The sequence below is a fragment of the Zalophus californianus genome, chromosome 7 (genome assembly GCF_009762305.2).
Source record: "Zalophus californianus isolate mZalCal1 chromosome 7, mZalCal1.pri.v2, whole genome shotgun sequence".
NCBI classification, from domain to species: domain Eukaryota; kingdom Metazoa; phylum Chordata; class Mammalia; order Carnivora; family Otariidae; genus Zalophus; species Zalophus californianus.
Window position 1 is genome coordinate 105,334,028 of NC_045601.1, and position 27,855 is coordinate 105,361,882.

The 27,855-nt window shown below is 46.5% G+C and overlaps 1 protein-coding gene across 8 annotated transcripts in view; it reads right to left on the reverse strand.

Moving 5' to 3' along the window:
• Nucleotides 1–230: 230 nt before the first annotated feature.
• Nucleotides 231–27,855, reverse strand: part of RUNX2 (RUNX family transcription factor 2) — a 238,392-nt gene continuing 210,767 nt past the window's right edge. For 5 of the 8 annotated variants that reach the window (XM_027601296.2, XM_027601301.2, XM_027601299.2 and 2 more), the window contains one exon: nt 22,800–27,104. In XM_027601296.2, the coding sequence (XP_027457097.1) occupies nt 26,626–27,104 (479 nt within the window). In that variant the 3' untranslated portion in view covers nt 22,800–26,625. Of the gene's footprint in view, nt 767–16,603; nt 16,728–22,792; nt 27,105–27,855 lie in introns of those variants that run through there. The other 3 variants (XM_027601300.1, XM_027601302.1, XM_027601303.1) reach the window with 3 other exon arrangements.

The window sequence follows — 27,855 nt, forward strand, 5'->3', positions numbered from 1 at the left end:
TGAAGGCAAACGTACCCTGCTCTGCTTAACTAATTCCTTCGGATATTGGCATTTCTATCTTTACAATTTGGCGTCCCTGTGAAGTTTCCCTTTGTACGCACAGTTCCCTGTTCCCGTGTTCCCAATATTCAGGTATCATCACTCAATAACCATTCGACAGCAGTAATGCTTTTCATATGGAAAGAATTGGTTTTTTATTGATGGCAAATGTTGTGATGAACTTTCATGCCCACTTGGAGCCAGAGGGGCTTTTTATTGGGTGAACCACACTAAGATGTGGTTCCAAGAAATGTCTTTGGAGTGTGGACTGAGATGTACTTTTGGGAACAGGTCTTGAGGACGGGGGTGGAGGAGGGAGGGCAGAGAGCTTTTCCCTTTATCAAAATCTCATCAATCAAAACGTATAATAGCAACATTATTAATAATCCTACAGTTGCTTCGCACTTGGTATTTTTCCAAGCACTTCCCTGGAACCCTAAAATGAAGGCAAGGCAGATATTATTATTTCCATGTTACGAGTTAAGCAACATTGTAACAGGACTGACTCACTGGTCCCATGAGCAAGGAGTCAGTTGATAAACAGCTAAGTGTCCCAGGAGAAGGATGCTTTTAGCAGGTGGGAAAGCTGTCCTTGAGCGTCATAGATGCTCTCAGAGGATCAGGAGTCCTCCCCAGGCTAAGTTCTTCTCAAAGTCCTCTTTGCCTAGTCCAAATGTAAGAGCGTGGCCACCACGTCCAGGTATGGTGCTCCTCATCTCAATGCCACCTGCAATGTAGTTAAGCATCTTGACATCTAACCCAGATGTAGTGGGGAACCATGGGTTATTTGCCGTTAGCATATGATGGGGCAGACAGAATGTGAGTGCCATGTATTGACCATCCCAGGCAAGAGCCAGTCCCCACTGGACCTACCAAGAGAAGGGCAAACCTTGGAATACGGACGGTGGTGGTGATGCTAGTAGATCTGGTCCACATTAGCCAGTTGGCTACTCTGGACCACAGCCTAACCCTGCACTCCTCAGAAGCCAGCCTTGGCACTGGCCTTGATAAAATAAGAGAATTAGAGGACTAGACAGGAACTTGGAAACCATCTGGGCCTACCGCCATCGCCATTTTATTAATATGGACGCTAAAGCCTCAAGACTGAAGGGACTTGCCCCTGTTAGCACAGTTAGCCAGGGCTGAGCAGCACTAAGAACCCAGGCCCTCAGAGAGAAGGTGGCTCTTCACTTGGCCTCCCACAGTGAACCAGGGGATTTTGTGGCTCACCTTGCCTGACTTTTCCTCTTCCTCCTTAACCTGTTGGCTCTCCCTTATTACTTGTCTGCAGCTGGTGCTCAGGGACCCACCAGTCTATCTGAGTTAAGAAGAGGACATTTTTATATACATTTGGTTTCTCCACGCCCCCTTCACCCTCATGTCCACATCCTTCACTCCGAGGGAGCAAAGCTCCCTGAGCAGCAGGTTGTGCAGGGAGCATTGGAGGGGGTGCGAACAGCAGCAGGATGCTGTAGCTCAGTGGGAAGGCACATGCTCAGGGTCCAGCCAGCACTCTTTGAGGGCTGTGCTATGAGATGTGTCCTGATAGCTCAGCTTCAAGTCTGTCCCTCTCCCAGACACACTAGATTCCCGAGGACTGCATTGGGAGGAACGGTGTTTTTCTGTCTTGAGGCCACCGGCTTCCATTATTCCTGGATGTCGCTCCCCAGGTCCACAGCCTCACTGCTTGTGTTACTCATTGGCTCATAGTGCAACATTTGGATTCTGGGGAGCTCCGATCTCTTGTCCTTTATGAGCTAATGCTCTCTGGCTCATGTTTCAAGGGACGTTTTCCTGCTCACCCTTTTGTCTTTCTCTACTTCTTCGTCTGCTCCTTCTCTGTTGCTTGGCTTATGAAATGTCATATTTCTAAGCCAAATGCAACTCCTCTATCAACTCAACTTCAGTCACAGAATATCAACGAGAGGGCCTAGACCATGATTAGTGTCTATAGACTCTAAGATTGTGGGAAATTTCAGCCAATGACTCTCCAGCAAATTACTCACACCATTGGCATCGTTCTTAATTCATATTTCACTTCACAAACAAAGCAACTTAGAGGGACTTTTCTTCCCCAACTTCCCCAGCACTACTGGGGAAATCAACCACCCAGCACTACCACTGTCACTTCCATGAGGAAGCCAGAGCCACCAGTGGCTAATAAGGCCCTGGTTTCATAGCTGTTAGGGTCTCAGCTGCTGGGCTGGAGGCACAGGTCCACCCATTCCTCTGTCCTTCCATCACCTGTCACATGGGTCTTCCCCAATCCACCTTTTCTAGTCTGGATCCTCCCTAGTCCCCTCATTTCAACACCTCTCCACTATGCTCCCACGTTTTCTCAGGGAAAAGATTTCTGCAAGTTGCCTGCACCAAGCACAAGAACTTTTACCATAAGCCAGGTTTTCTCCTTTACCACTGTATTAGCTCATTCTTTTTCATCATGCTGCTAAAGCTAACAATCAGGCCTCTCCCTTCAGGAACACAGACCTCATGACCATTTGCAATGGCAACCCAGCACACGCACTTCAATGAACAGAGATAGCGTGTGGTGGAATTATCAAACGTGAAACAACAAAGCCTCCAACTCCAGCAAAATAGCCCCAAAGCACCAGCTGTTCCCAGAAGTAGCCGAGAAAAAGCATTTGTGGTTTCTACTTGCACTCATAAGCATGAGGGGATCGGGATCTCCAGAGATTCCCTAAGAAAAGTGCCCAGGCACTTTGCAGAGGTGGAAAGAAAAAGTAAGCTGGAGACAGCCCACCCCAGCCCATGAGAGCCCACTGTGGGCGCCACGTCTCAACTCTGGCTTTAGTGATGTCATATCGTTAGCTCGAAGTTGGCCATGGCGGGAGTGTTTATACCCAAACTAAAACAGTATCCCCACCTACTCCATCACTTTCTATCCCCTTTCTTTGTTTTTTTGTGTACACAAAACTCTTATCACACCTGGACTTAATGTTACCTATTTTATTTCAGGTTTGCTGGTCATCTGTCTTGGTTATTACCTCCAGCGTCTAGAATAGTGGATGGTACATATTTTAAATTCTATTTAAAAACGAGTGAAAAACGAATTGCTTTTCATATGTTAATTTGACACACATCATGCTTGACCAGGTATTGTTGGTTACCTTTTTCTTTCTTTAAAGATTTTATTTATTTTAGAGAGGGAGGGGGGCAGAGGGAAAGAATCTCAAGTGGACTCGCCACTGAGCACGGAGCCCAACAAGGGACTTGATCTCACAACCCTGAGATCATAACCTGAGCCAAAACCAAGAGTCAGATGCTCAACCGACTGAACTCCCCAGCACCCCCGTTGGTTACCTTCCTGTGTATATGTATCTTCCATTGCACCTAGTTCTGGAAAGTCACTTTTTCAAATTGATTCTCTTTTATTTACCACTTGTCTAAGTGACAGTAAACATAATCATTCTCATTATAAACTAATTTAAAAAGGTAATTTTCCAATTAATAAATATACACCAAGGTAAACTGTGTTCACAAGGTAAATTAATTATAGAAGCTGCCAACAACTCTGGAAAGAAAACAAAGGTATTTGTTAGTGGCAAGACCTAATGAAAAATCTGATGGTCTAAACAAGAAAAACTGACAAGCACAATTCTCCCCACAAGAACACTGGTAAATTACTTTTGACTTAATAATTTTGCCTAAGGATAATTTCAGGCGTCATACACACGAATTCTCCCTGTGGAAAGCACACAGTGAGAAAACCTGTGTTGAAATTTTGGCTCTACCATCTACTGTTTATAGAACCTTCGCCAAGTTGCTTGACCTTTCTGAACCTTTGTTACTTTACCTGTAACGTCATTATCTACCATGCTTCGCAAGGCTGCTGTGTTAAACGAGATGAAGGACAGGAACACAGTTTGTAAACTATAAAGTACTATAAAAACATGGCCTATTATTTTACCTCTGAGAAATATTCGGAAAAAATCAACACCTCGAGTACCACTGAAAGTATTAATAAAACTGGCGATGGTGTCAGGTATAAAAATGTGGTTCTTCCTCTACTTAGTCTCTAAAGCAGCACTGTGCAGAACTGTCCACAACAATACAAATATTCTACCCCTTTGCCATCTAATACAGAAGCCATTAGCCACCTGTGGCTGTTGAGCCTTTGAAATGTGGCTAGCGTGACCGGGGAACTGCATTTTACATTTATTTAATTGTATTAATTTTGTTTAGCTTTATTTAAACAATCATATGTGGCTGGAGGCTACTGTATTGGACAGCACAGTTCTAAAGCATTTCTTCGAATCCGTTTTGCAGAAAACTCCCTCTTGGCCCTAACCATGAAGGGATTCGGTTTTGCAAGCATTAAGGAGCCTGAGGATGGAAATCTTGTGGTTTCAAGCAAAGGAGAAAGTGTGGAATGGAGTGAAGACTGGAGGACAGGGAGAGAAGAGGGTGGCCTCCTTGCCCCATGGTCATGCTGATTTTGAAAAAGCAAACAGACCCTGCCTTTTTGGGGATTCCAGTGTCCCTTCTTATTTGCTGTGTGACCTTAGAAAAGATATTTAACTTCTCTGAGCATCAGTCTTTTAACTGTAAAACCGGAACCATAATGCCTACTTCATAGGAGTACTGTGAGGCTGAAATGAAACAGGTTCATGATCCAAAGTGCCTAACACAGTGCCAACCCAGAGCAAAGCTCTGAACTCTCCGGAGCACAAGCAAATGGGGAGGGGAGGGGGAAGGTCAGCACGCTGATTTGCGTTCCTGGCCTCAGACCACACCACTGTTGGGCTGCCCAGCCGTGAGTGGGGCATCACCGGAGCCGTGTTCAGCCTCAAGCAGCCCGGGGTTGGCGTACACCCAGCCTCCCTCCCTTCATTCAGCCCTCCTGAATGCCCGACCTCACCCGGCACTTTGCTCTGAAGATCTCTGAGGGCTTCAAAGACTCCTCTTTGGACTCAATACAAACGATGTTCCTTCTGGGTATGTACACAGGTGGGGGGAAGGCTGGAGGGTGAGGCCCAACCACCTCTCAAAGTAGGGCTACAACTCCCTCTGCTTGGCTCTGGGGGGAGATTTTCCCTGCACCCGCGTTTCCTCTGCTGTTGGTGGAAGAAAAAAAAAAAAAAAAACACCTAAGTCTAGTTCATCCCCACATGGGCCTCGGGGTGAAGGCCTCAGTGTCCGCTGGGGCAGTCCTACTCCAGCTAAAACGCAGGTGATGTGGTTCCACTTCTCCAGTGTGGCAAATGAAAAAGTTAAGCAAACTGCTTAAAAACATACTTTCCCCAGGATTAGCCAAAATAGTCCCATGTTTCATCAAGTCTCCCAGTCTCAAACTCTTAGACTGCCTCTCTCTTCTAGAAGTGGCATCAAAATCCTTTAGACGGCAGGCTGTCAGCCTTCAGAAGGCACCATCACTGGATGTGAGGGTTTAACAACATGGCTGCCGATTCTTTGACCTTCCTCCCCTGAGCAAAAGGCCCCCTCCTTGAATCTGGGTGGGCTCGTGACCTCTTTGACCAGTAGAATATGATGAAGGTGACACCATGTGACCTCTGAGGCTCTGTCACCAGAGGTCATGCAGCCTCCACCAGGTTGGCTGGGACACTTGTCCTCTGAGCCCAGCACCCATGCTAGAAGCCTAACTACCCCGAGGCCACCGCGCTAGAGACCCACACAGATGCCTCCCAGGAGACAGTCCCAGCGAAGACCATCCAGACACCCGACCTGTAAACTGAGGCACCCCCAGCCTTTCGAGTCTTCCCAGCCAAGGCCACACACCTTTGCAATGGAGACCAGCCATCCCTGCTGTGCCTGCCTCACACGATCTGTGAGCGTAATAAAATATCGCTCTCTTGCACCACCGAGTTTGGGGGTGATTTGTTGCTCAGTAACAGATGATGGGGCTCCAGTTCCATGTCTCACAGAACTCCGAGCCTCCTGATTCCCAGCTCCAGGAAACTGAACTCCACAGACTGCAATGTCCCGACTATGGGCGGACCTGTGCAGTTCTCACTGCTCCCATTGATGAGAAGGGAGGTGAAGTTGGACAGGCAAAGAAGTTGTCTGGAGTAGAACCAGTGGAGGAGGGGAGGCAGGCAGGGAGGAGAACATTTTATTTTTCACATTATTGTCATTCTGAACTCTGATCTTAACAATAACTTTTTTAAGTGGAAAAGAAATTGATAGAGGAGCAAGGACTTATTAATGTGATTTCAGGGGATGGCTTTAGTCAAAGAAATTTGCACTGAATTTGCGTGCAGTGGGTTGGGGTGTGTGTGTGTGTGTGTGTGTGTGTGTGTGTGTGTGTGTGTGTGTGTGTGTGTTTGGTCTTGTTTCGTTGTAATGTGCTGCTCGAATTTTCTTTTCTGATCACCCCCATGTTCTTCAAGGTCATGTGCACTTTACCCAAGAATAAAGGCAAACGGTGGCCATTTTTAGCTGCAATGTGGCTGTGAAGAAAAGTTCTCTATGGTCTTGCAGGGACTTAAACGTCAGTGGGACAGAAGGAAGAGCCCTGAGCCAAGAGGAGGACATAGGGACTCACAGACATGTTGCTTACACTTAGATAAATCACTTTAACATTTCCAGGCCTCAGTTGGGTCATGCACAAATGAGATTCTATGACGTCTAAGGTTGGTTTTCTAACATTTTAGAGAGAAAGAAGTTCATATTTGTTAAGTGCTTACCCTATGGCAAGCAGCATGCTAGGCCTTCTATTTATTTTTTTTAATCCTCAAAAAAATTTTTTTCCTGAGAACGAGCATCCCCATTTTGTACACGAGGAAACCATGTACATGGAGTTTTCAGGAGCTGGGATGTGGAGGGGTGCAATTCCAGAATCCACATGGCTCCCCCTCCAGAGAACGTTCACCCCCCTCTCTGCCCCCACATTGCTTCCCACACCTTGTGCCCAGAGGCTGTGAGTCTGGTTCTTCAGTCTCTAATCCTCCACAGTGAGGAGGGAGGGTCCTCACTGCATTCCTTTGTGCTGTCATCAGCTGCTTCAAGTGGCAGGAAACAATAGCGTCTTTCTCTGCTTTCCTGGAAGGGTGGCTCTTGGACCCTGCTGAGTCTCAGTGGCAACCACGGCAGCCCTCCGAGCCCAGCTGCCCCCAGGTGCCCTGGGCAAGTCTGGAGGAATCCTGCCACCCAGCTCTCTCGTGCAGATCTCGGAACTGTTGAGTGGTGTGAGCTTCTATTTTCCCCTTAACAAGAGTCCCTCAACTCCTGCGTATTTGACATACACTCGACCCATCCCAGGACTCAAGGAAGCCTATGCCAACCCCTTCTACAAAAGACTGGGGACTCATCTTTCCCTGCCAGACATGCACTTCTCCATCCCAGGATGCCTCTCACCGTTGTGTTTGGATGAAGAGGGGTCTGTCTGTATGCAGATGCCTCGTGCCCCCAGATCTCCTCTCATACACCTGTTACTGATGCCAAGGGTTGACTAAGGCCCACTGCAATGGGAACTTCAAGGGATCATCGAGAACTGTGAAATCTAAGAGGAAGGACTGCAGAGCAGATAAGATCACAAGATTCAAAGCCAGACAGGTTGCGTGTCACCTACATGTGGTCATTTGAAAACAACTGTAAGTCCTTTGCTGCTTCTCCTGTGAAGAGTTGGGGGTCTATTTCCACTCCCTTTGACTCTGGGCTGGCTCCTGTGACTGGCTTTGACCCACAGAACACAGTGGAAGCGACCCTGCCATCTCCTCTTCCAAGGTAGACCTTCAGCAACGTACAGTTTCCACTCGCGTGCCTCTTCTAAGAGCTTGGGGGAGGACTCTGACTACCCTGGGACTACCATGCTGTGAGGAAGCCCAAGCTACCCTGCAGAACTGCTCCGCTGAGCCCCACCTGCTTTCCTGACCCACAGGACCATGAGCAATAAAATAGCTGTTGTCTAAACCACCAAGCTGGGGTGTACTTCATTAGGCAGAGACAGACAGTTGAAAGAGTATGGGAGTTAGAGCACCAACCTCATGGTGCACACAGCAGATGCCACCCCAGTGCAGCTGGGTCAGGATGATGGTAAAGAAGTCTAATAAGGGAGGGGGCCCTGGGGTTTGTTAGAGACTATGGAGTTGCATGAGTGAAAGGGCATGGTGTGGGCAGAGAAAATTCTACAAGATCCAGCTACTCCACAGGCCTCTGGAAAAATGCCCTGAATGCTGACAAGACTTCTCAATTATTCTCACTATAGTTACTTGACTACAGAGAGCAAACCCTAAATTTGGCCCAGAGTAACCTACTACAAGTAGATTTCTCTGAAGTCTTGTTTTATCTTTAGAACTCCTATGAATTTTGTATTGCATTCCATAATCTATCCATCTGCATTTTGATCTCAAAAAATGGCAGCGCCGTGTGGCTCAGTCAGTTAAATGTCTGCCTTCAGCTCAGGTCATGATCCCAGGGTGCTGGGATCGAGTCCAGCATCGGGCTCCCTGCTCAGCAGGGAGTCTGCTTCTCCCTCTCTCTCTGGCCCTCCCCCTGCTTGTGCTCTCTTTCCCTCTCTCTTTTTCTCTCTCTCTCAAATAAATAAATAAAATCTTTTAAAAAAGGTTGAAATTACCAGTTAAATGACTTCACTTCACCCTACCCCAAACTCTTCAAGAAAATGAGGCCTGAGATTCTGTGTAGCCCCAGAACACACAGACACCCTGAGGGGATATCAGCCTCCCCCACCTGCTGAGGTTGAAGACTTGGGACTTTTTTTCAGGATCTAGTCACACATCTTCAGCAGGCAGATCTGGCCCCTGGGTTCCCCTCACCTATCCCTTTCTCTGCTGTGAGCTGCCTCTACGGTCCCAAGGGACCCAACTCAGGAGAGACCCCACAGACTCCTTCCAGATGCAGGCTGAAACCTTAAGTCACCTGACAATCTAGTTTTTCTGTCTCTGACCCACGCTCCGGGTCGGCCTCCCACAGTGTTTGGAAAGCCACCAGAGGCAATTCCCAACCTTGCCCAACATCCTCAAATGCTCCCCAAACTTCCTTTTATTTCTTAGACAGACAATTCACATGCACACATACACACACACACATCTATACAGCCTGTGTAGATACGTTGACACTTGGAAGCAAAATAGAGGAAAGCTTTTATTATTGTTTGCCATTTGAAAATGATTATCCCGCAGGATGATGTGGATTGAAGGAGACAGCTTGCAGTTAGCATCCCGGCGAGAGCTCCCTTTCTAGACCTGGGTGAGCCTCCACCACCTCCCGGCTTCCCGAGTGGGGACTGCCTGGTGCCAGACTTGGATGCCTACCAACACAAATTAAAGGAAGAACATGCCTCCTAGACTGAGGCGGGCTGGGGGGAGTGAGAATGCTGAGAATTTTAAAGGGATCATCACCTCAGCAGGAGACCAACACTCAGCCTCAGAGAGAGCAGCTCCCCCACCAGATGCTCCAGTTCAGCAAGTCTCTAGTTCTGGGTGACCCCGTGCTCCCAGACGCCCCGTCTCTCCTGTTCCCTGCCCCTCCCCACCAGAAACGCTCTCTGTCCTCGCCTCTCCGCAAACACAGCCAAACCTTATTTAAAACCGTGAAGCCCTAAAATGACACTCTGTGGGAACCGAGCTAACCAGCTTGTACTCAAACATGAACCCGGAGGTGGGGATCGGGAGCAAGCGCTTAATGGGTACAAGGCTTCCATCTGGGGTGATGACATGTAGCATCGTACAACACTGAAAGTGTTGTACACAAAATGCCACTGGATGGTGCCCTTTCGAATGGTTAATTTTGTGTTACGTGAATTTCACCTCAATTCAAAGGAGAAAAAAAAAGGTTTCCCGAAAAAGAGGCAACCCTTCTAGAATCCTATCAACCAACCCATGTTTGACTCTGGACCTTGGTCCCCTCATTCGCTAGCGGGAGGCTGTGGGGGAAGAAGGGGTTCTGACATGGGATGACTGTTCTAGCTCGCAGCAGGACGAGGACCTCTGATGGTCCAAGGACGGAGAGAAAGTACGATCAGCAAGCTGCCTGGTAGGTTAAGATTAACTGACCTTCCATGATCTGGATTTGGCAAGTGACTGAACTTCTCTTATGTGCCTCCTCTGTGAGCTCAAACATTGTCTTATGAGACTCCTGAGCAGAGCCTATAAAAAGTGATTCTAATACTCAGGCCAAATCCGGGGAGCCATATATTTGAATCCTATAACTTCATTTCTTTCTCAGCCACCAGCTGGCAGTCTCCAGCAAGTCCCGACGTCAGGCAATGCAGGGTTTTCCTAATAAACGATTTTAATCTTCAACAGCCCTTGCCAATTCGAAATAAAGAGAAGAGAGCATTCTGGGAGCATGTGCCCTACAAATTTCAAAAGAAAATGAAAGTGATCCCATCTTGTACTTCAACAAGTTGATTCGATACTTAGAAAATGATCCTTTGGGCCAAAAAATATTTTTACTTTGTGTGTCTCTATAAATACCCCCCCCTTTTTTTTTAATAGAAAGCACATCGCTGGTGTCTAAAACCAAACGTGGTTTTGATTGAACCAGACTTACATTTCTATCTGAAGCTCATTTGCTCACAATGGAACTGGCTTTCCCATTTGCCAACATCAATGTTGACCTGTTTTCACCTAAATTTTATAGATGTCAGAAAAAGAAACTGTTTGCTGCTCAGTGGCCTACCCTGGCCTTTTTCAGCCACACTTGCTTGCATTTTTGCAGCTCCTTTAAATTCCCCTTGTCACAAAAACTAACAACAAGGTCAAGTATTTCAGTAAGAAATATTGAATTATTATCCAACTTTGTCAAACAGCCAAGAGCCTACGAAAGCTAACCACGAACTGGAGAAGAGAGAGGCTTAACCTCAGGCCTCCCGGCCCTGCCTCCATTGCACAGGGAAGGATTTTTGGCACTGGGGGGCACCAGGAGGGCTGGGGAGGAAGGGGGGAGGGCGGACGGGTGGATTGTGATCACGTCCAATCTCCCGTCCCTCAGGAGGGTCTCGTTGCGCTTGCTTGCTGCTGCAGAGAGCCAGCTTTGATTTTTCTTGGAGAGGGCTCCAGGCACCCTAACATCTCAGCCATGCCAACACCACGAGGCTGCTGACCTCTCCTGATCCCCTGGCCATATTCCTGTCCATCAAGGCTAATTTCTATGACAACATAAACTCCACTGTGTAGCCAATAAACTCAAACCCGATGGAAGCTGATGTGGCCAGGATGGAGAATGACAAACTGGCAAGATGTCAGGGCTGAAAATAGAACTCGTTTTGCCAGCCAGGGGCTTGGGAGGGGTAGAGGTGGATTTATGTGCGTGTGCATATGTTTTATGTGTCCTAATAACCCTAATAAAGCTTCCATTAATCAATAAACTGTCTCTTGCAGAGACAGAAATAAATGCAGGGCCCCTAAAGTGAGCTTCAGGTAGAACCAGAACACTTCATTTCACTCTAACCTGTGGTGGTTGAGGGCAGGAGGAACTCTCTGTTACCTCAAAGAATCTGTCTGGGCAAGGTACTTGGCCGAGAGAGAGAGAGAGAGATTGAGAAAAGGAGGATTGGCTTTTGGCTGGTCAATGAAGAGCAGCCTACAAGAAGGCAGCAGTGCCCCCCAGGATGGGATGTGAGGGATGCAGAAAAAGCTTCCCAAGGAAGGTTCCTGCCCTTGGAGCAGAGTATGTGGCTTTGGAAGTGAGGTTTTTTGGTTCCAGAAAACCTCCCTTGAAATGCAAATACACTGACTGCTCAAAGGTGAGGGTCAGGGCAAGTTCACTTATAAAAGGGGAGGTCTACAGTACAGGGTTAGTTGGTGTGGACTTGGCGGGAGAGGCAGAGCCCAGGGCCGGCCTCCGGAGGAGACGCCTGCAGGTGTGGGTGGAGAAGACCCCAAGATCCTGCTTTAAAGTTTTATGTGGGGTCAGTCACAGGCATAGCTCTCACTTGGTTCTTTGAGTATGTGACCATCCAGAGCATAAACTTCATCCCACCCGTTTATACTTGTCACCCTTCCCTATTGAATGCCAAAGGGTCCTATGTACCAAAGTCGCCCTCACTGTCTCATCCAGACTCCAGTGCACATGGTAGTAGGTGGTGAGCAAGCAATTAGATAAAATGTACCTACACTCTGAAAGTTTGATATTTTATGCTGTCACTTCTCAACATTTTTTTAAATTTTTTTTAGTGGGGGGCAGGCAAAAGGAGAGGGAGAGAGAAAATCCCAAGCAGGCTCCATGCCCAGCATGGAGCTGACGCGGGGCTTGATCTCACGACTTTGAGATCATGACCTGCGCCGAAACCAAGAGTCGGACGCTCAACCAACTGAGCCACCCAGGCTGCCCTCTCAACATTTTTTATGGCTCATACCCCACAGAGAGGCTCTGACACTGCTTACACTTCCCCCCCACCCCACTCTAACCTCTTTGAGAATCCCTCTTGCTCATCTTACCAGCGGAAGTGTGATTTGGCGTGCTAAGGAACACCCCAGAGCCCGGGGTCACTGTCTCACTATTTGTCTTTCTGAAGAGCTGTACATAGGATCTCCATGGTGGGGTGGTCTGCCTACTCCCAGGGCCTGCACTGCAGGGCAAATGTGGGGCTGACCCCAGCTCAGCTGCAGATCCAGAATGGCCAGAGATTACTCATTCTTCTAGATCAGCTCAAGTGTCATCTTCCTGCCTTGGCCAGGCATTGCTGCCTCCTTATGGGGGGCGGAGAGAAGGTGGGGAGCCAGCCCTCGGTTCACATCTCTGCAATGGCACCGCTCCACTATATCGTCACTTAAGAGTTTATCTTTCTGTCTGCCCGAGCAGATGGTGAGCTTCTTGAGGGTAAGGATATGTCTCATTCATTTTCATTTCCATCATTTCTAGTCATTATTGCCTGAATAAAAATGCAGCCCCTCCCTGAAGATCAGACAAGAGTTGCGGATGGTGAAGAGAGGCAACAATTCTCTCACACTACCTCCCCAACAAGGGGTAGGGTGAGGCCACCAATTCTCCCTCCTTCAGCCCTCCATCTCCTTCTGCCCTGTCCATGGCTTGTGTGATCATCACCCGGTACCATACGGTTACGTCTATCATGAGTCAGGGGTCGGATGATGAACCATGTTGTAAGTTTTGTCTGCTAACACGACACCGAGGCCTGTGTGTGCCATCATTGCCCCATTAGCATGGGGTCTCCTTCTGCAGCTTGCAAAGAGAAGACACACTGGTCGTAGGGAACTCAATAAGCAAATAAAAGGTAAAATTGAGATGAACAGTGTCTCTTTATTCAAGATTAGCTGCCACGTTTTCATTTGTTTAGGGGGCTCATATACCATGTTAAAGAAGTCAAGAGTGTGGCCTCATCCCTACAGCCGGACCATGAACAGCAAATAGAAAGACCTTGACCACAACAAGGCCATGACCTCCAGCCTTCACCATGAGGGCAAGGGGGCCTCTTGTCCACTAAAGGGACAGGTCATCTTTGTCCAGGAAGGAATGGCATGGATGCTCTTAGCCTAAATGTCCCACTCACTAAGTCAGGCCCCGTATACAACTTTATCGTTTTTTTTTTTTTTAATGAAGAAATATATAACAGGTCTTTTTCAATATGGTTAGCAGGAGCATGGTATGGAATCAGTATGCTGGAAGTTCATTTACATGAGTATACGAAGTTTTTAACAGAATCAGCTTGCCTGAGTTTCTATCAAATGAAAATCGGTTCATAAACACTAGAAAAGTAATGAAGCGTCAGTGCTTCATGAAGAGAATAGGGAAGATGCTACCATTATAAAGGAAAGAAGAGTCTTCCAGAGAATGAGGATGGGAGCTGCTTGGAAGTAGATGTCCAACCCTCGGCTTTCCCTCATCAATTTCAGGGTGACCCTGCATAAGTGATCTGACCTCTCTGGGATTCCGTCTCTTCACCCTCTACAAAATGGCCATTTTTGCCAATTCTGTGAGAAACAATGGACCACATTCTCTCTCTTAATGCTAGGCAGACTCTAGCTGCACCTCTTAAAACTGCTCATAATTTCTCCGTTCTCAAAACCACTACAAATCTACAGGTAAGAGTTACTACACGGTCCCTTAACATGCCATCTAGCAGGTAATATATTATTGTCCACTATTAAGGAGGAGGTCAAGAGAGGTTAAGTGGATTGTTCAAGGTCACACATTTAGTTAGTAGGGGTTAAGGATCTGGAACCTGGATCTTTTTGCCACTCTCTCCTTCCCCCTTTCAAAACACCCTTCAACCCCTCAATGCACGGTTAGATGCACGGCTGTTACCACAGGGAAGAGAAAATGGAAGAGCTGCCCCTTCCTCTTTGTATGAAAATCACCCACTCTTTAAAAGAAACACCAAGCCTCCCATATATTGTGGTGGAAATGAAAGGCTTATACCACTAAATATAGATGCCAAGTACCTTATAAATACGTTGAGTATTTTCGGAAATGAGAAATGGCAAATGAAATTGGCTATAAGCAGAAATCAAAACTATCTAAATTCTCTCTAGAAACCCATTGCTTTTTGATCTCTGTTGCTGGCAATCTGAAGCTCTCATGAATTTGCTTAAATAAAGAACGCCCTGACAAACATCTCTTATTGGGAGGCATTAAATTAAACAGAGATGGAGAGCACCTGGGTGGCTCAGTCGGTTGGGCGTCTGCCTTCAGCTCAGGTCATGATCCCGGGGTCCTGGGATCGAGCCCCGCATCGGGCTCCCTGCTCAGCAGGAAGCCCGCTTCTCCCTCTCCCACTCCCCCTGCTTGTGTTCCCTCTCTCGCTGTCTCGCTCTGTCACATAAATAAAATCCTTTAAAAAAATTAAAAATTAAATAAATTAAACAGAGATGTCTTCCAATATGCTTTTTAGTGGCGGTAAGCCTGCCAGCCTATTGCTCTGGCCATAGTAAGGGTTTGATAAATATTGGCAAAAAGGAGGCAGAGTGGGTGAAAGGGAGAGAATTCACTTCTGTTCTCTGGGATTTCAGTAAAATGGGATATTAATTCCATATCGGGTGGACTTAAGGAAATCGTCTGTAAAATGCTTTAAGAAAGTTGGAGAGAAGCCCTACCTGTTCAGTTAAAAAGATTTAAATAATCTAGGGCCGGGAACATGGATGCCCCCTTCCGAGGCTCCTCCAGGCTAGACGTGCATGTGCAAAGCTTGGCACACACCAGTGTCCCATCTCAGGCTGCAGCTAGGTTTCCTCAAGCCTTGGGCCTCCGATCAGCTGTCTCCTCTACACAGCATTGCCTCTTAGTGATGACAGTTCAGATATAGGGACCCTGGGTGCTGCCCCTTTGTCAGGTGGTAAGATGGACCCCAAAGCCACCCCTGGAAAGGTAAGAGTTGAAGTTGACAGAAATTTCTTCGCTTGGGTCTTTCTCCCATTAGGTGAGGCCAGTGCTGCAGAATTAAGTTCAATAACACCTTTTATCAGTAGCAACATTCACCCGAAACTCAACACACCTAAATGGGAAATCTTGAAAGAGATTAGAGATTAAGGACTGAGGTGCCGGTAGGGTCAACATTTCTGTTCTGGATGTGTTGATGTATTTTATATTTATGGTTTATGTGATGTAATGTCTCTGAGTTCCTTCAGGGAAGGAGCCCATGGTAAGCCTATTGACAAACTTAGCCATGAAGTTCAGTAGAAAAAGTTTATAAAATATATATGAAAAATATTACTTTCAAAGAGTGACATTTTGGGGGTGGGGTGCCTGGGTGGCTCAGTCAGTTAAGTGTCCAACTCTTGATTTTGGCTCAGGTCATGACCTCTGGGTTGTGAGATCAAGCCCCATGTCAAGCTCCATGCTGAGTGTGGAGCCTGCTTAAGACTCTCTCTCTCTCCCCTTGCCTCCCCCACTCACACTCCCTTGTGCTCGCTCTCTCTCTTAAAAAAATTTACTCTCTCAAAGAGTGACATTTTTTTAAACTGTTAAAATAACAGTTCTTTTTAAAAGATTTTTATTTATTTATTTGAGAGAGAGAGAACATGAACCAGCAGGGGGCTGGGCAGAGGGAGAGGGAGAAGCAGACTCCCCTGCTGAGCATGGAGCCTGAGGTGGGGTCCGATCCCAGGACCCCGAGATTATGACCCAAGCCAAAGGCAGATGTGTAACCGACTGAGCCACCTAAAATAATCGTTTTTAAAAAGTTGTTCCACTTGGTGCTCTAGCTCTATTGTGATTCAAACTATTTGAAAATTTTACTTATGCTTTTTAAAATAATCGTCTTAATTATTATGAGTAATAATAATGGGTACCATCTATCTATTACATGCTAGGCATTTTCTTATCTCATTAACTCATTTAGTTCTCATTATGTGGATGATAAAGGAGATTGCATCTAAAGTTTTAGCTTAGGAACATAGACTTTGGAATTGGGCAGATTGAGGCTTGAGTCTTAATAGTTGCATAACCTTGGGCAAGTCTGATCCTCAGTTTCCTCATCAGAAACACAGGGATAAAAACAGTACTACTTTCTTCACAGGCTGCTGGGAAGTCTGACATAAGGCATGTGAAGTATCAAGCAAAGCAGCAGGCTCGTAGTCAAGTGTGCAGCGAAAAGTAAATGTTAAGTCTTACTGTTATTACTTGATCCTGCCACCAGTACCAAATAGAACTTTTCCCCCAAAAGGAAATGAAAACGATGACCTTCAGTGCCATCCTAAGGGGGAAGGAAGTAAATCATCTTCTGCCTCCACTCCTTTCTCCCCAGGGTGTTCGTCTCAGGGAGACCCGGGCCAAGTGAACCTCGAGGACAGCTAGGGAAGAAGAAAATAGTGAGGAACGGGTGGCTAGCGTGCCCTCTGTGTATGGTAGGGGAGGGCCCAGGAGGATGATGTCAAGAGGAAAGGTGAGCAAAGCGACTTTCTGGAACTACAATGAGCCTCTCCACCTGCTCCCCACAGCCCTTCCTTCTCTCTCCCTCACTCTCCCGCGGGCCTGGGAGCAAAGTCCCAGGGAGAGACGGTCAGAGGGCTCTGTGTGGACCCCTCACACAGGGCACCCCTGCTCTCGGGGAAGCCACCTCGGGGCTGCATCCTGAGGTGGCCCGAGCAGCAGCAGAGTGCGGCCTGGTCGCTGTCTGCTTTGGTCAGCGGGCTCCCCCTGCCCCGGAGCCCCCACAGCGCCTCTGGCTCTGGCAGCTCCCTGGGAGAGAAGAAAGCAGCATCTTACATGTGTGGCATATTCTAAAACAAAATAATAACCGAGAGGTTTTATAGACTCTGACAGGGGGAAGAAGGGAGTGAAAAAGATGGAACAAAGATGCCATTTTAAAGTTATTGGCTCCTGTTCAGGATTTCCCTATTTTCTATGGCAAGGAGCAAGTAAAAAATTCCTCCTATTGATGAGTATTTTTCTACAGTCACTGAAAGCCAAAGGGCTCGGGGCTTCCGACTTCCCCTCTGGGGGAACCTGCAAGCCAGTCCTCTGGCTCACTCCGGCAAGGGCTGGCTGGCGAAGGCAGGAGGCGCGGAGGCCCCCAGCGAGCGCCCCGATGAGGACCGGGTGCAGGAGGACACACTGTTTTCAGCCCGGGCTTCTGTGATCTTTCTGCCAAACAGGGGTTTACAAAGCAAAAACCTCCAGAGACTTCTCATACTTTCTGGCTTATTCTCCTGGTGTTCATCTTAACAGGAATCAGCTGTTTGCCTTCTCACTTATACAGCACGTTGCCGAGGAGAATTTAGCATCTGGTCTGGCTATTATTAAAAACAAGAACATCCTGCTCTGCTGGGAGAACAGCACCACTGGCAATAAAAGGACAGAGATCATTTGCATCCAGGATTCCAGAGATGTATCGCAGCTCAATATCTGCTCTCCCTCCTCCCCCGACGGCCTGCGTTTCCAAACCACCCCCCCCCCTCCGCCGACGCATCCATCATTTGCATCGAGGTTCTCTCCTCTTTTCTGAACCGGAGACCCAGAGCGGACTTTTTCCCTTGCCTGGGAGGCAGGGAGCCCGGGAGTCGTTCAAACACCGATCCGCTCCTGCCGTGTGATAAAATTGAACAACCAGAGGAATTTTTTTTTTTTTTACAACTGCGGAAATGAAAAAGTAAACAAGACTGGGACGGCCCTGGTATTCAGGCTCCAGCTTTTTGTTGTTGTTTTCGCCTTTTTCTTTTTTTAAGCATCGGGCTGGGAGCCTGAAGGAACCATATAATATGAAAAACCCTGGGAGGTTTTATTAGCCAATAAAAAAACTGAGTTCCTATTAACCACTTAACTCCTTGAGAAAGTTCCGCACTTGCCTCCCTCCCGGGTCCTTTTCTCTCTCGGTCTTGCGCCCACGAGGCGGGCAAGTGGGCCCAGCAGTCCTGCCCGGCGCAACCCGAGTGCACAGCGAAGGTTCCAGAAGCCATGGCGGAGGCTTACACTCAGTGATAATCTCTGCCCTTCTCATCTGTGAAACCACTAATAAGAAGATCTTGATAAGGAGTCAAACTTCCTATGCCCCCAAATCCGCAAACAAAAAGGCTCTTGAAGAACATGGCTGATGAGGAAAAAGGTCACTGTGACTTCCAAGATTTAAATATGAAATGAGTGTTAGAGAAGACAGAATTGGGCTGAGGCGTTTCCCCAGCCCACCGCCCGGGAAGATGTAAGGATGCCACAGAAGGCTCCTCCGCTTGGGGCGGGGGGTCGGGAGGGGGTGCAGAAGAATTCAGAGAAACTCAGAAACAGAAAGTGAAACTCGCCTGAGCTGTTGCTCTGTCAGAAGGGTGGATGGAATTATAAAAAAAAATAAAATAAAATAAAAATAAATGACCTCATTTAGGAAGGAAATGATGTCGAAGGAGATTTAAAACATAAAACCGTTGTATTAATTCTCCCACGATGATGCATGTCGCGCGGTTTTGTTGCCTGCTTTTTTGTTTCTTTTCAAGGAATAAATTCACACGTTTACATCAGTCCATCACCCAGCTGGGAGTTGCTGGTTACTCCTGCCTCTCAAAGCCACCAGGTCCTGTACCACCTCATTTCACGCAGCCTGCTGTGTCCTACTTCAGTTTTGCACGAGCCAGCTCGCTCTGGTACTTTGGGTTCTCCAGGAGAAACGTCTAAGGCCTACAGAGTACAGGCTGCCTGAGACCTGGTTACAATTTTGGGTTCTGGTCTCATTTAATGTTGTGCAGACAAAACTACTTCTTGCGGGGCTTGGGTGGAAGAATTTTTGCCTGCCCCCCATATTCCCACCTCGGTTTTTTCCCCCCCTTTTACCATTTTGCTGTATGGTATTGATTTCTTTTTAAGAATGACAGGTATGGGTGGGGGAGAATTCTTCCCCTTCTATTGGCTACAGAGTGGCACAGAATGACCTTGGGTGAAGAAAAAAAGAGTCATCAAGCTGTGAGCTGCGTTGGCCATGCTAAAAACAGAAAGCAGGTTTTCCAGAAAACCCCACTAAGTGGCCAGACATCATTGCAACAAAATAAGAAAACAAAATAAAATAAGTTTTAGTAAAAGTTAAGTGGGTTTCCAGAAACTTGATCTTTCTGCTTTCCAGCTAGTTGTGCGTGTCTCAACAGCAAAGCCAGTTGAGTCACAAAAAGCTCTTAAATAAAAGCTTCACAAAAATAATAACCCCTTCTTAAATGTCAGCTTCACCGTGCTCCTGACATTTCAGGGGGCATCCAGTGTCCCTGGTCCCCTCTAAATAACCTTATGAAGAAGAAGAATTACTTCTTCACCACTGTGGAATGAAGGCAGTACTCTTTTGTAGGATTTGCAAGAAAAACAAACACCTGAGACAAATGCTGTGTCAAGGAGTGTGTGTGTGTGTGTGCGTGCGTGCGCACGCGTATGTGTGTGCCCGCGCGTGTCTGTGTGCGCGCGCGTATGTGTGTGTGTGCATGCGCGAACGTGCGTGCTTCAATTTTCCCTGAATGGTTGCTCAGGCATCCCTTTCCATCCCTCTGCCTCCTCGCTCCATCCCTTTAGGCATGCACACACACACACATACAAACACACACACACACACCCCTCAGTGTGGTTCCCTTTGCCTCTGCAGTGGATCCTTTCCTTTGTTAAATTCATAACTAAATTCATAGCTTTTTAAAAACTTCACTTCCAAGGCCTCCCAATTGAATACCCGCTTCTGGGAAGTCACAGAGAAGCTTCTCAGGGTACACAGGAATGGAGACAAGGAAGGGAGAGATTCCCTTGCCTTGGCTCAGAGCTCAGAATTCAAATATAGAGCATCCGCTGTCCCTGTATTGATTCCTACCTGGCCTTGCTTAACACGTTCTGCAGGCCTGAGGGGAGAGCCAAGGAAGGGAGCGTGGAGGTGGGTAGAGAAGGAATTGGAGTAACCAGTGTACCCAGCTGTCTCACCACCTGCACGTTCTCTGCACCAACACCCGACACCTCTGGCAAGAAGGCATCCTTCCTGGCCCCTGAGGAGTTTGCCTGCGATCCCACAGGCGAGCTGGCCCGGGCTCACTAAAACTGTGGCAGGCAGTTGAGTTGTCCCAGAAAAACGTAGAGACTATAACCTGATCATCTTCTCGTAAGCCTCCTAACCTTTGTAGACGCCCCCAAACCAGTGTTTCCTAGAACTGGTCTCTAAGATAATTTCCAAATAACTGGGGCCGGGAAGCCAGCTGACTGGATTGTCCTGATGCTCACGGTAGGGTTGTTTGCTTAAATCAGTCAAGCCAGTGCCTCCATTTGTGCTGTGGCTTTTGGCTGGGACATGATTGTTACCCACCCATTTCCAGAGGGAACGAGAAATCTGCCTGTGAAGATCTGTAGGCCCTGCTCTCACTGATTGTGAACGAGGCCTTCCCCTACCTCCTCCCTTGCCTTTTCAGACTGTTTTCAAATCCCATAAATATAAACATGTGGCTCTTCAACCGCATCTGTAGATAATAACTTCAGGGGGCTTCCTGTTTACATGGCAATACCCATCTCCCAGCCAAATAAACTCTGCAACAGAGAGCTGAGGTGTTTATTGGGCCAGTGTCGGCCGGGATGAGTTAACAGGAAACACCCACTCTCAAAGCAATGCCTGATGATGAGATATTTGGGGGGCAGGGGGCACAAGGGGTCAGACACACTGGAGAAACGTCTCTCTTCCTCCGCCTGTCATTTCCAGTGAGAACAGAAGCAGCCATGATACACATGGCCAAGCCGTCCAGGCCTCACAAAGCCCCACAGCTGTGCACATTCCCTGGGACATGAGGAGGAGGAGGAGGGGATGTGCAGACGGGAAAGCCAGGAGCCCGCCTCACAACACGTCCCAACCTCAGGGTGAAAGCAGGTGAAGGGATGGAAAAGGGTGATGCACGTCTGTCTCCCGGAAGGTCCGCAGTCTTCCGCCCAGCTCTCCTCTGTTTTAATGAGCAATGTAATTCTCACAAGAAAGCCTGACCGAAGAATTTAGAGAGAGCCTCCAGCCCACTGGTGCTTGATCGGGGATGAGTTTTCCTCCCAGGGGACATTCTGGAGACATGTTTCGTTGTCATGAGTGGGACAGTGCTATTGGCATCTAGTGGGTAGAAGCCAGAGATGCTGCTAAACCTCCTACAATGTGTAGGACCGCACTCCCTACACACACACACACACACACACACACACACACACACACACACCGCACTCCCTACACACACACACACACACACACACACACACACACACACACACACACACACACACACACACCAAAGAACTATCCAGGCTGAAATGTCAACAGTGCCAAGGTACTGGCACTCCAATGCCTCTCCATTAAGCCAAAAAACTGAGACCCAGAGGAGTAAAGTCATTTGCCCCAAACCATGCTGCTGGACAAAGCTGGAGAGAGAGAAAAAGCCACTCTGCCCACCTCCCATGCAATGTCTTTGAAAGCCACACAGATGTCTAATATAAAAGGATAAATAAATATACATCTTCAAAGAGTTGCAAACAAGTTCACTGGCCTAGGTCTCACCCGTGTGCTTTCAGGATGTCTCCTAGTCTTAGAAATTAGCTGTCTCCAAGATTTCTCAGAACACAATGCCAAAGGGGTAAGAATGAGCAGATCTCAAAGGAGGCCTCTCCCTCTTAGCGTCATGTGGGCCACGGGCCGGCGCCTGAGCATCTCTGCTGCACGGTTTCTGCTCCTTCTTTTAGAACTGTGGTAAGCCAAGGCGGAGCGACAGCACAGGACATAAAGAGAGCAACCACTCTACCCCAGGCCCTCAACCTTATCGAAGGGGAGGGACTTACAAAAATACACACTGGCCCATTAAAAAAAAAAAAAAAAAAAAAAAATCTCCAGACTAGAGTTCTGCTCCCTAGTGGAATTTTTCTGAGGCTACAGCTCTCCAGGCCAAGGTCCATTTTTACTTACCCTTGAGCTTTGATTGACTTTCTTTTTAAGAACCCAAAAGAGATGTGGGAAGGAAAAATGACTACCCCCTAGGGCAGGGTTGCCTGAGATCTTCTGACCCCAGCCAGGATTCACTTGCTGGCTCCGGCTCACGTGCCCAGAGATTAGAACCCTGGGACCGCAGAGCCTGCTATCTTTGTATCGGGGCTGGTGTCTTTATCAGAATAAAGGGGCTTTACTCAAGGATGGGGTGGGCACTCTTTCCTTCGGACACAGGCTGATAAGGAAGTGAGTTCACTGCTAGATCCTTCGCCCACGCCTCTGCAGAAGTAGGACGAACCAAGAAGGCAGCGCTCAGCGGAATGTTTTAACCTCTCTCCAGTAATAGAGACCCCCTCTCTCCTCTGGCCCTGGCAAGTCCTATAGCCAAGAAGGGCCCAGGTGTAGGCAGAAGTAGGCGTCAGACTAGAGAAGAAACCGCGGCTGAGAAAAGACCCAAAGTACACACGTAACAAAACCAAAAAAGCCATTTTATTGAAAATTAAATTCAAACTTCAAATTAATATTACAATCATGAGAAAAATGCCAAATAATTCCATTTACAGTTGCAACATACAATACAAATAGTCCCTTTGAAGTTGAAAGTCAACTCATCCACAATCATGGCCTGTGGCACGAAGCAGAATTTGTACAATATGTGCAGGGAAAGCAGATCTTGGGCAACAGCAATTGGAAAAAATAAAAATGAAAAGCTTGTATTTACACAAAATGCTACAAACATTTTTGTTCCACAGAAATCTAAGAATGGTAAAGCATATCCAAAAAAAATGGAATTTTATTCAGAATACCTAAGAAATTACTGTAACTTATGGTTTTGGCTGATATATTTCAAAGTACTGCATTAAAAAGCAAACAGTTATTTGTAAACATGAAGTAAACAAACATCTAAAAAATTCTCACACAGAAAATATTTTTAAAATGCATTCTCCTTTTAAGAACAACAAATTCAAGGTTTGGAAGAGTCGTCTTTATTTTATTTATTATTGTTCTTTCGAATGTCATAGAAGTCATTATTGTCTTCACTCATGCTTTGTGTTTCCATGTATTAACCTAGACTCTGAGTCAGTCCCTTTCCTGGGAATGGAAGGAACTTTAAGCCAGCACACGCATCTCCTCCCCTCTGTGTTTGCAATGGATGATCCCTATTGGTGTGGGTTTCTCTGCTCATTTTTTTAAAAGGCCCCCCTCCGGTGGGGGGTGCGGTGAGACTGTCTGCTCTGAAGAGCAAACCATAGCTCATCGGTTGAGTCTCTTGGTTCCAGACTGGAAGTCATTTCACTCATCTAAACCCAACGCTGTGGTACCTGTTCTGGAACCCTGACACCGGTCACACTTTGTGAGACAACTAAGACAGAAAGCGGCTCTGTGGGTCATGCTGTAAACTCCAGCAACGTCTATGCTACAAAAAGAACCGTGCTCTTTGAACCTGAAGGAAATACAGAGTGTTGGCTAGTACATGGTTCCATGGTAGTAGTAGTGAGGCTTTGCTTTGGTCTTGAAATCACAGATCATATACATGACCCAGTGCAAATTAAGGGTTCAGTTAAAAAAAAGCGCGGGGGGGGGGGCAGAATATTTAACCCCCAGGCTGAAAAAGGGCAGAATTTAATCCAAGAAATGTGACTTACCCCTTTGGAGTGGTTGGAGTGAGGGTGGAAGGAAGAAGTGCTTGAATTTTTCCCAAGGAAAAAAAAAAAAAAAAACTTTTAAAGTGTTTCTGGGTTGCTGCCTGCAGCCACTATAATAACCTTTCAACACAAAAGCATCCCTAAAGTCACTTAGTATGTGTACTGTAAACTTAAAAAAGCCCTTTTAACATTAAAAAATAATGTACAAATATAGTACCTTTTCTATTAAATAGGGTACAGCTGGCACTGGCAGTAACATTTCCATGTCAATTAATTAAAATTGAAATGTGTAACCAGACACTGGCTTTTTTAAGTGCTGCTGAAACAAACACACATATTTTACATTTAACAAATAAATGGACAGTGGCGTGCTTCAAGCTACCACACACAAACAATAAATAGTATCAGTTACTACTTCCATCTTAGTTAAGGAATAGGAAAGTGGCTTATTTATCTAAGCATACTTGGTATACAACCTTTAGAAGGCAAAGTGTTTTGTTTTGTTTTTTGTTTTGCCCTCGATTTTTGTTGGGAGGAGTCAGGGTGGTTGCAAGGGAGGCCCCCGGCCAGTAGCACAGCGCCAGGTGCCCCCACGCTGTCCCGCCAGGCTTGGTGGCCTATGAAGTGGGCCTGGGAATGACTACGGGGAAAGGGTCTCGAGGAGCTGGGGGCAAATCTCTACAAAGTACTGCTCAGCGGGGGCACAGAATTGAAGCGAAGGGGCCCCGGACCTGTGAGGGAGCAGGCAGGGATTTGCCCGGTGGTGTCATGGAGTGAGCCTGGCTTGGTTTAAGGATTCACGCTCAAGAATTTGCCATGTGGTCACCAGGAGTGTTCAAAGTGCATCCTACAGGAGGGCTTCTGCTCAAATTCGTACACAGTAGTAGACACCAAACTCCACATGGCCTTGCCTTCCCTTGACCCCACAGGGTTGGATATGGGCCCCCGCAGCCTGGATGTTCCCTCAGCTCAGCTATTTGCTGGAACTCGCCTGCTCCTTCAGATGACCCGGCGCCCATTAAGACAATGACTTCACCTGCTCCTTTAAATGCAGATTCCATGGAGAGACGCCATTAGGGCCTCGGGTAAGGCAGATCTGGGTTCTCCTGACTTACTGTTTGGTAAGGCGGGTTGGTTAAGAATCCCTGGTGCAACTTGGCGTTACTGTCCTACGCGTATCATGATCCATCCTTTAGCCACATGGGTGGCTTTAAGCTATGTCTACACTATAAAGCCTGGCGATTTAGAGTTTTGCTTTAACTAGGAAACCACAGAACATTTTTCTGCAGTTCAATGATTCACTTGTGCTTGTCTTTTTAATATGACAAGAGTCATCGTTACTCAAAAGAAATTGGGAAACCACATCACTCCAGCATTTCATGCTGATAAAGGGCAACATGAGTGATACGGGGCTAAGACTTGGTTTTTAAATCCCTAATTATTGCTTTAGAAGGCAAAGCTGTGTTAGAGGCAATCCAAGGTCTGAAAGAACGAAGCATAACATTTCCTTCATACATCACAAAAACAAGCTACATCTAAGATATTTGGAGATGGACGTATTTTTTGAAAATCACATTGTGCCTGGATGAACTGAAATTGCTTAGCAATATTTCAGATATGGCTCCAGCCCACTGAAGAATTTTGTTATTTAATAAAGAGCACTTTTAGAGACCGAAGTCAGCATATCAGTACACTAAGAAATGTTTCAAGGGTCCAAATGTCATTAAATAATTATAAATATATCTTTAAAGTTATATGACCATTCACGTTAGCAAGTTACCTCAGATTTTACACATATCATAATTTAAAAAAAAAAAAGAAAACAACACACAGCCAAACGCAAACACTATCTATACCATTATGGCTATAATAAGGTATTGCCATTTTGAGTTTTTCATAAAAGGAGAAAGATGGGGAGGGTGACTGAGGGATGGGATTTCTTTTTGGTTAAATGGGAAAAGGAAACAAAAAAAGTATAAAAAAGTAAAATAAAGTCATCTATCCCGATCAGTATTTTTTGAAGTCACTTTCTTAAAGTAGGAAAGAAAAAAACAAAAACAAAAACTGAACCAAACAGTTCAAATGAGAACTTGCGGCAAGCCTGAAAGCAAAGTTTGGGACAGTTACTCGGAATGGATGGTACTGTAAAGGAAGCATCCATTCTCCCTCTTTGCCCTTTACATGCACCTCGACCGGCTTTGGAAGCTGGTCTGCAGAGTGCACTGGTCCAAACACAGCTGCTACCGCGAGGGTGTGTGGTTTCAAAGCACAGAGAGGAAGCGGCTCTGCTCTTCTTCCTCCTGAACCTGGAGTCCACCTCTCTGACTTGGCATAGGAACAGGTGATTTGTGATAACAGGCCAAACAACAACACAACAAAAAAATACCTTTTTCCTTGGTTTGTAAAAGTACATTTTAAGTAGAAAACAACCTGAAACCTAGATAGGATGGTCACTCTCGGGCCTTTTGCTTCTCAGTATCTCTACCCTCCTGTGGTTGCAAGATCATGAGTGAGTGAGTGAATGAAAAATCTTCTAAAAAATAGGCACTTTGTAGATAGCTAATTGATATACATATATATGCACTCTCTCTATATATGTATATATTGATACATTTGGGATGCGGCTCCCAGATACCGCTGGGCCACTGCTGAGGAATTTCAATATGGTCGCCAAACAGATTCATCCATTCTGCCACTAGAATTCAAAACAGTTGGGGAACTGCTGTGGCTTCCATCAGCGTCAACACCATCATTCTGGTTAGGCAAATTTGGATTTAATAGCGTGCTGCCATTCGAGGTGGTGGTGCACGGCGGAAGCATTCTGGAAGGAGACCGATCTCCCCCCGGCACCATGGGGAACTGATAGGATCCTGACGAAGTGCCATAGTAGAGATATGGCGTGCTGCTGGTCTGGAAGGGTCCACTCTGGCTTTGGGAAGAGCCGGGGTAGGGTGGTGGCAGGTAGGTGTGGTAGTGGGTGGTGGCGGACATACCGAGGGACATGCCTGAGGTGACTGGCGGGGTGTAAGTAAAGGTGGCTGGATAGTGCATTCGTGGGTTGGAGAAGCGGCTCTCAGTGAGGGATGAAATGCTTGGGAACTGCCTGGGGTCTGAAAAAGGGCCCAGTTCTGAAGCACCTAAAAATTATAACAGAAGATGGGGGGAAAAATCTGTAAATATCAATTAAAATAATGAGAGAATTTTTACATGAAAAAAAAAAAAAAAACTTTAGCTTCCCAAAAAGGAATAGCAAGCCACAAATAGACCTTCAAACGCACCGGTCACTACCCAGTCTTTTTTTTTTTTTTTTTTTTTCCACTTTACAGTCCTGAAGTTCTTCACCCGCCCCCCAAGAGAATCCCAAAGGGCTTTAAAAACCCCAGCATGTGCTAGGTCTTATGTGTAAACCAACCCAACACCGATCACATAGATTCACTCACCAGACTTTTAAGACTGAATCCTCATTGATTTTTTTTTCTTTTTCTGTTTCTCGTAGCACCTCAGATATTTGAAAGTGATGTTTTTACTAAGCAGGACATGTTTCTTTTCCTCAACCCAACATAAAGAAATCCCATAGTGATCTGTTTTGTTTTTGGTACTCTTGGCAGGGTCCCTTCATCAATGAAAGAACTTCAAAAAGATACCCTTACATGTTCCTACCACTTCTTTTCAACTCTTAAAATCATCTATAGTCTTGTTTTATTCTCCATCTTAGTAATGGATGTCAAAAAAATCCAACCAGATTTCAATGTGTTCTGGAACTATCTTACTTTTCTGGGGGCAGAGAGGGAGAGTCTAGCCCTTAGAAATTCTCCCAAGGGTCATAAACTAAATAAGTAGGTTTTAAAAGTGGGGGCGGGGGGAAGGCTTAGTACCTAGGAATTGTTG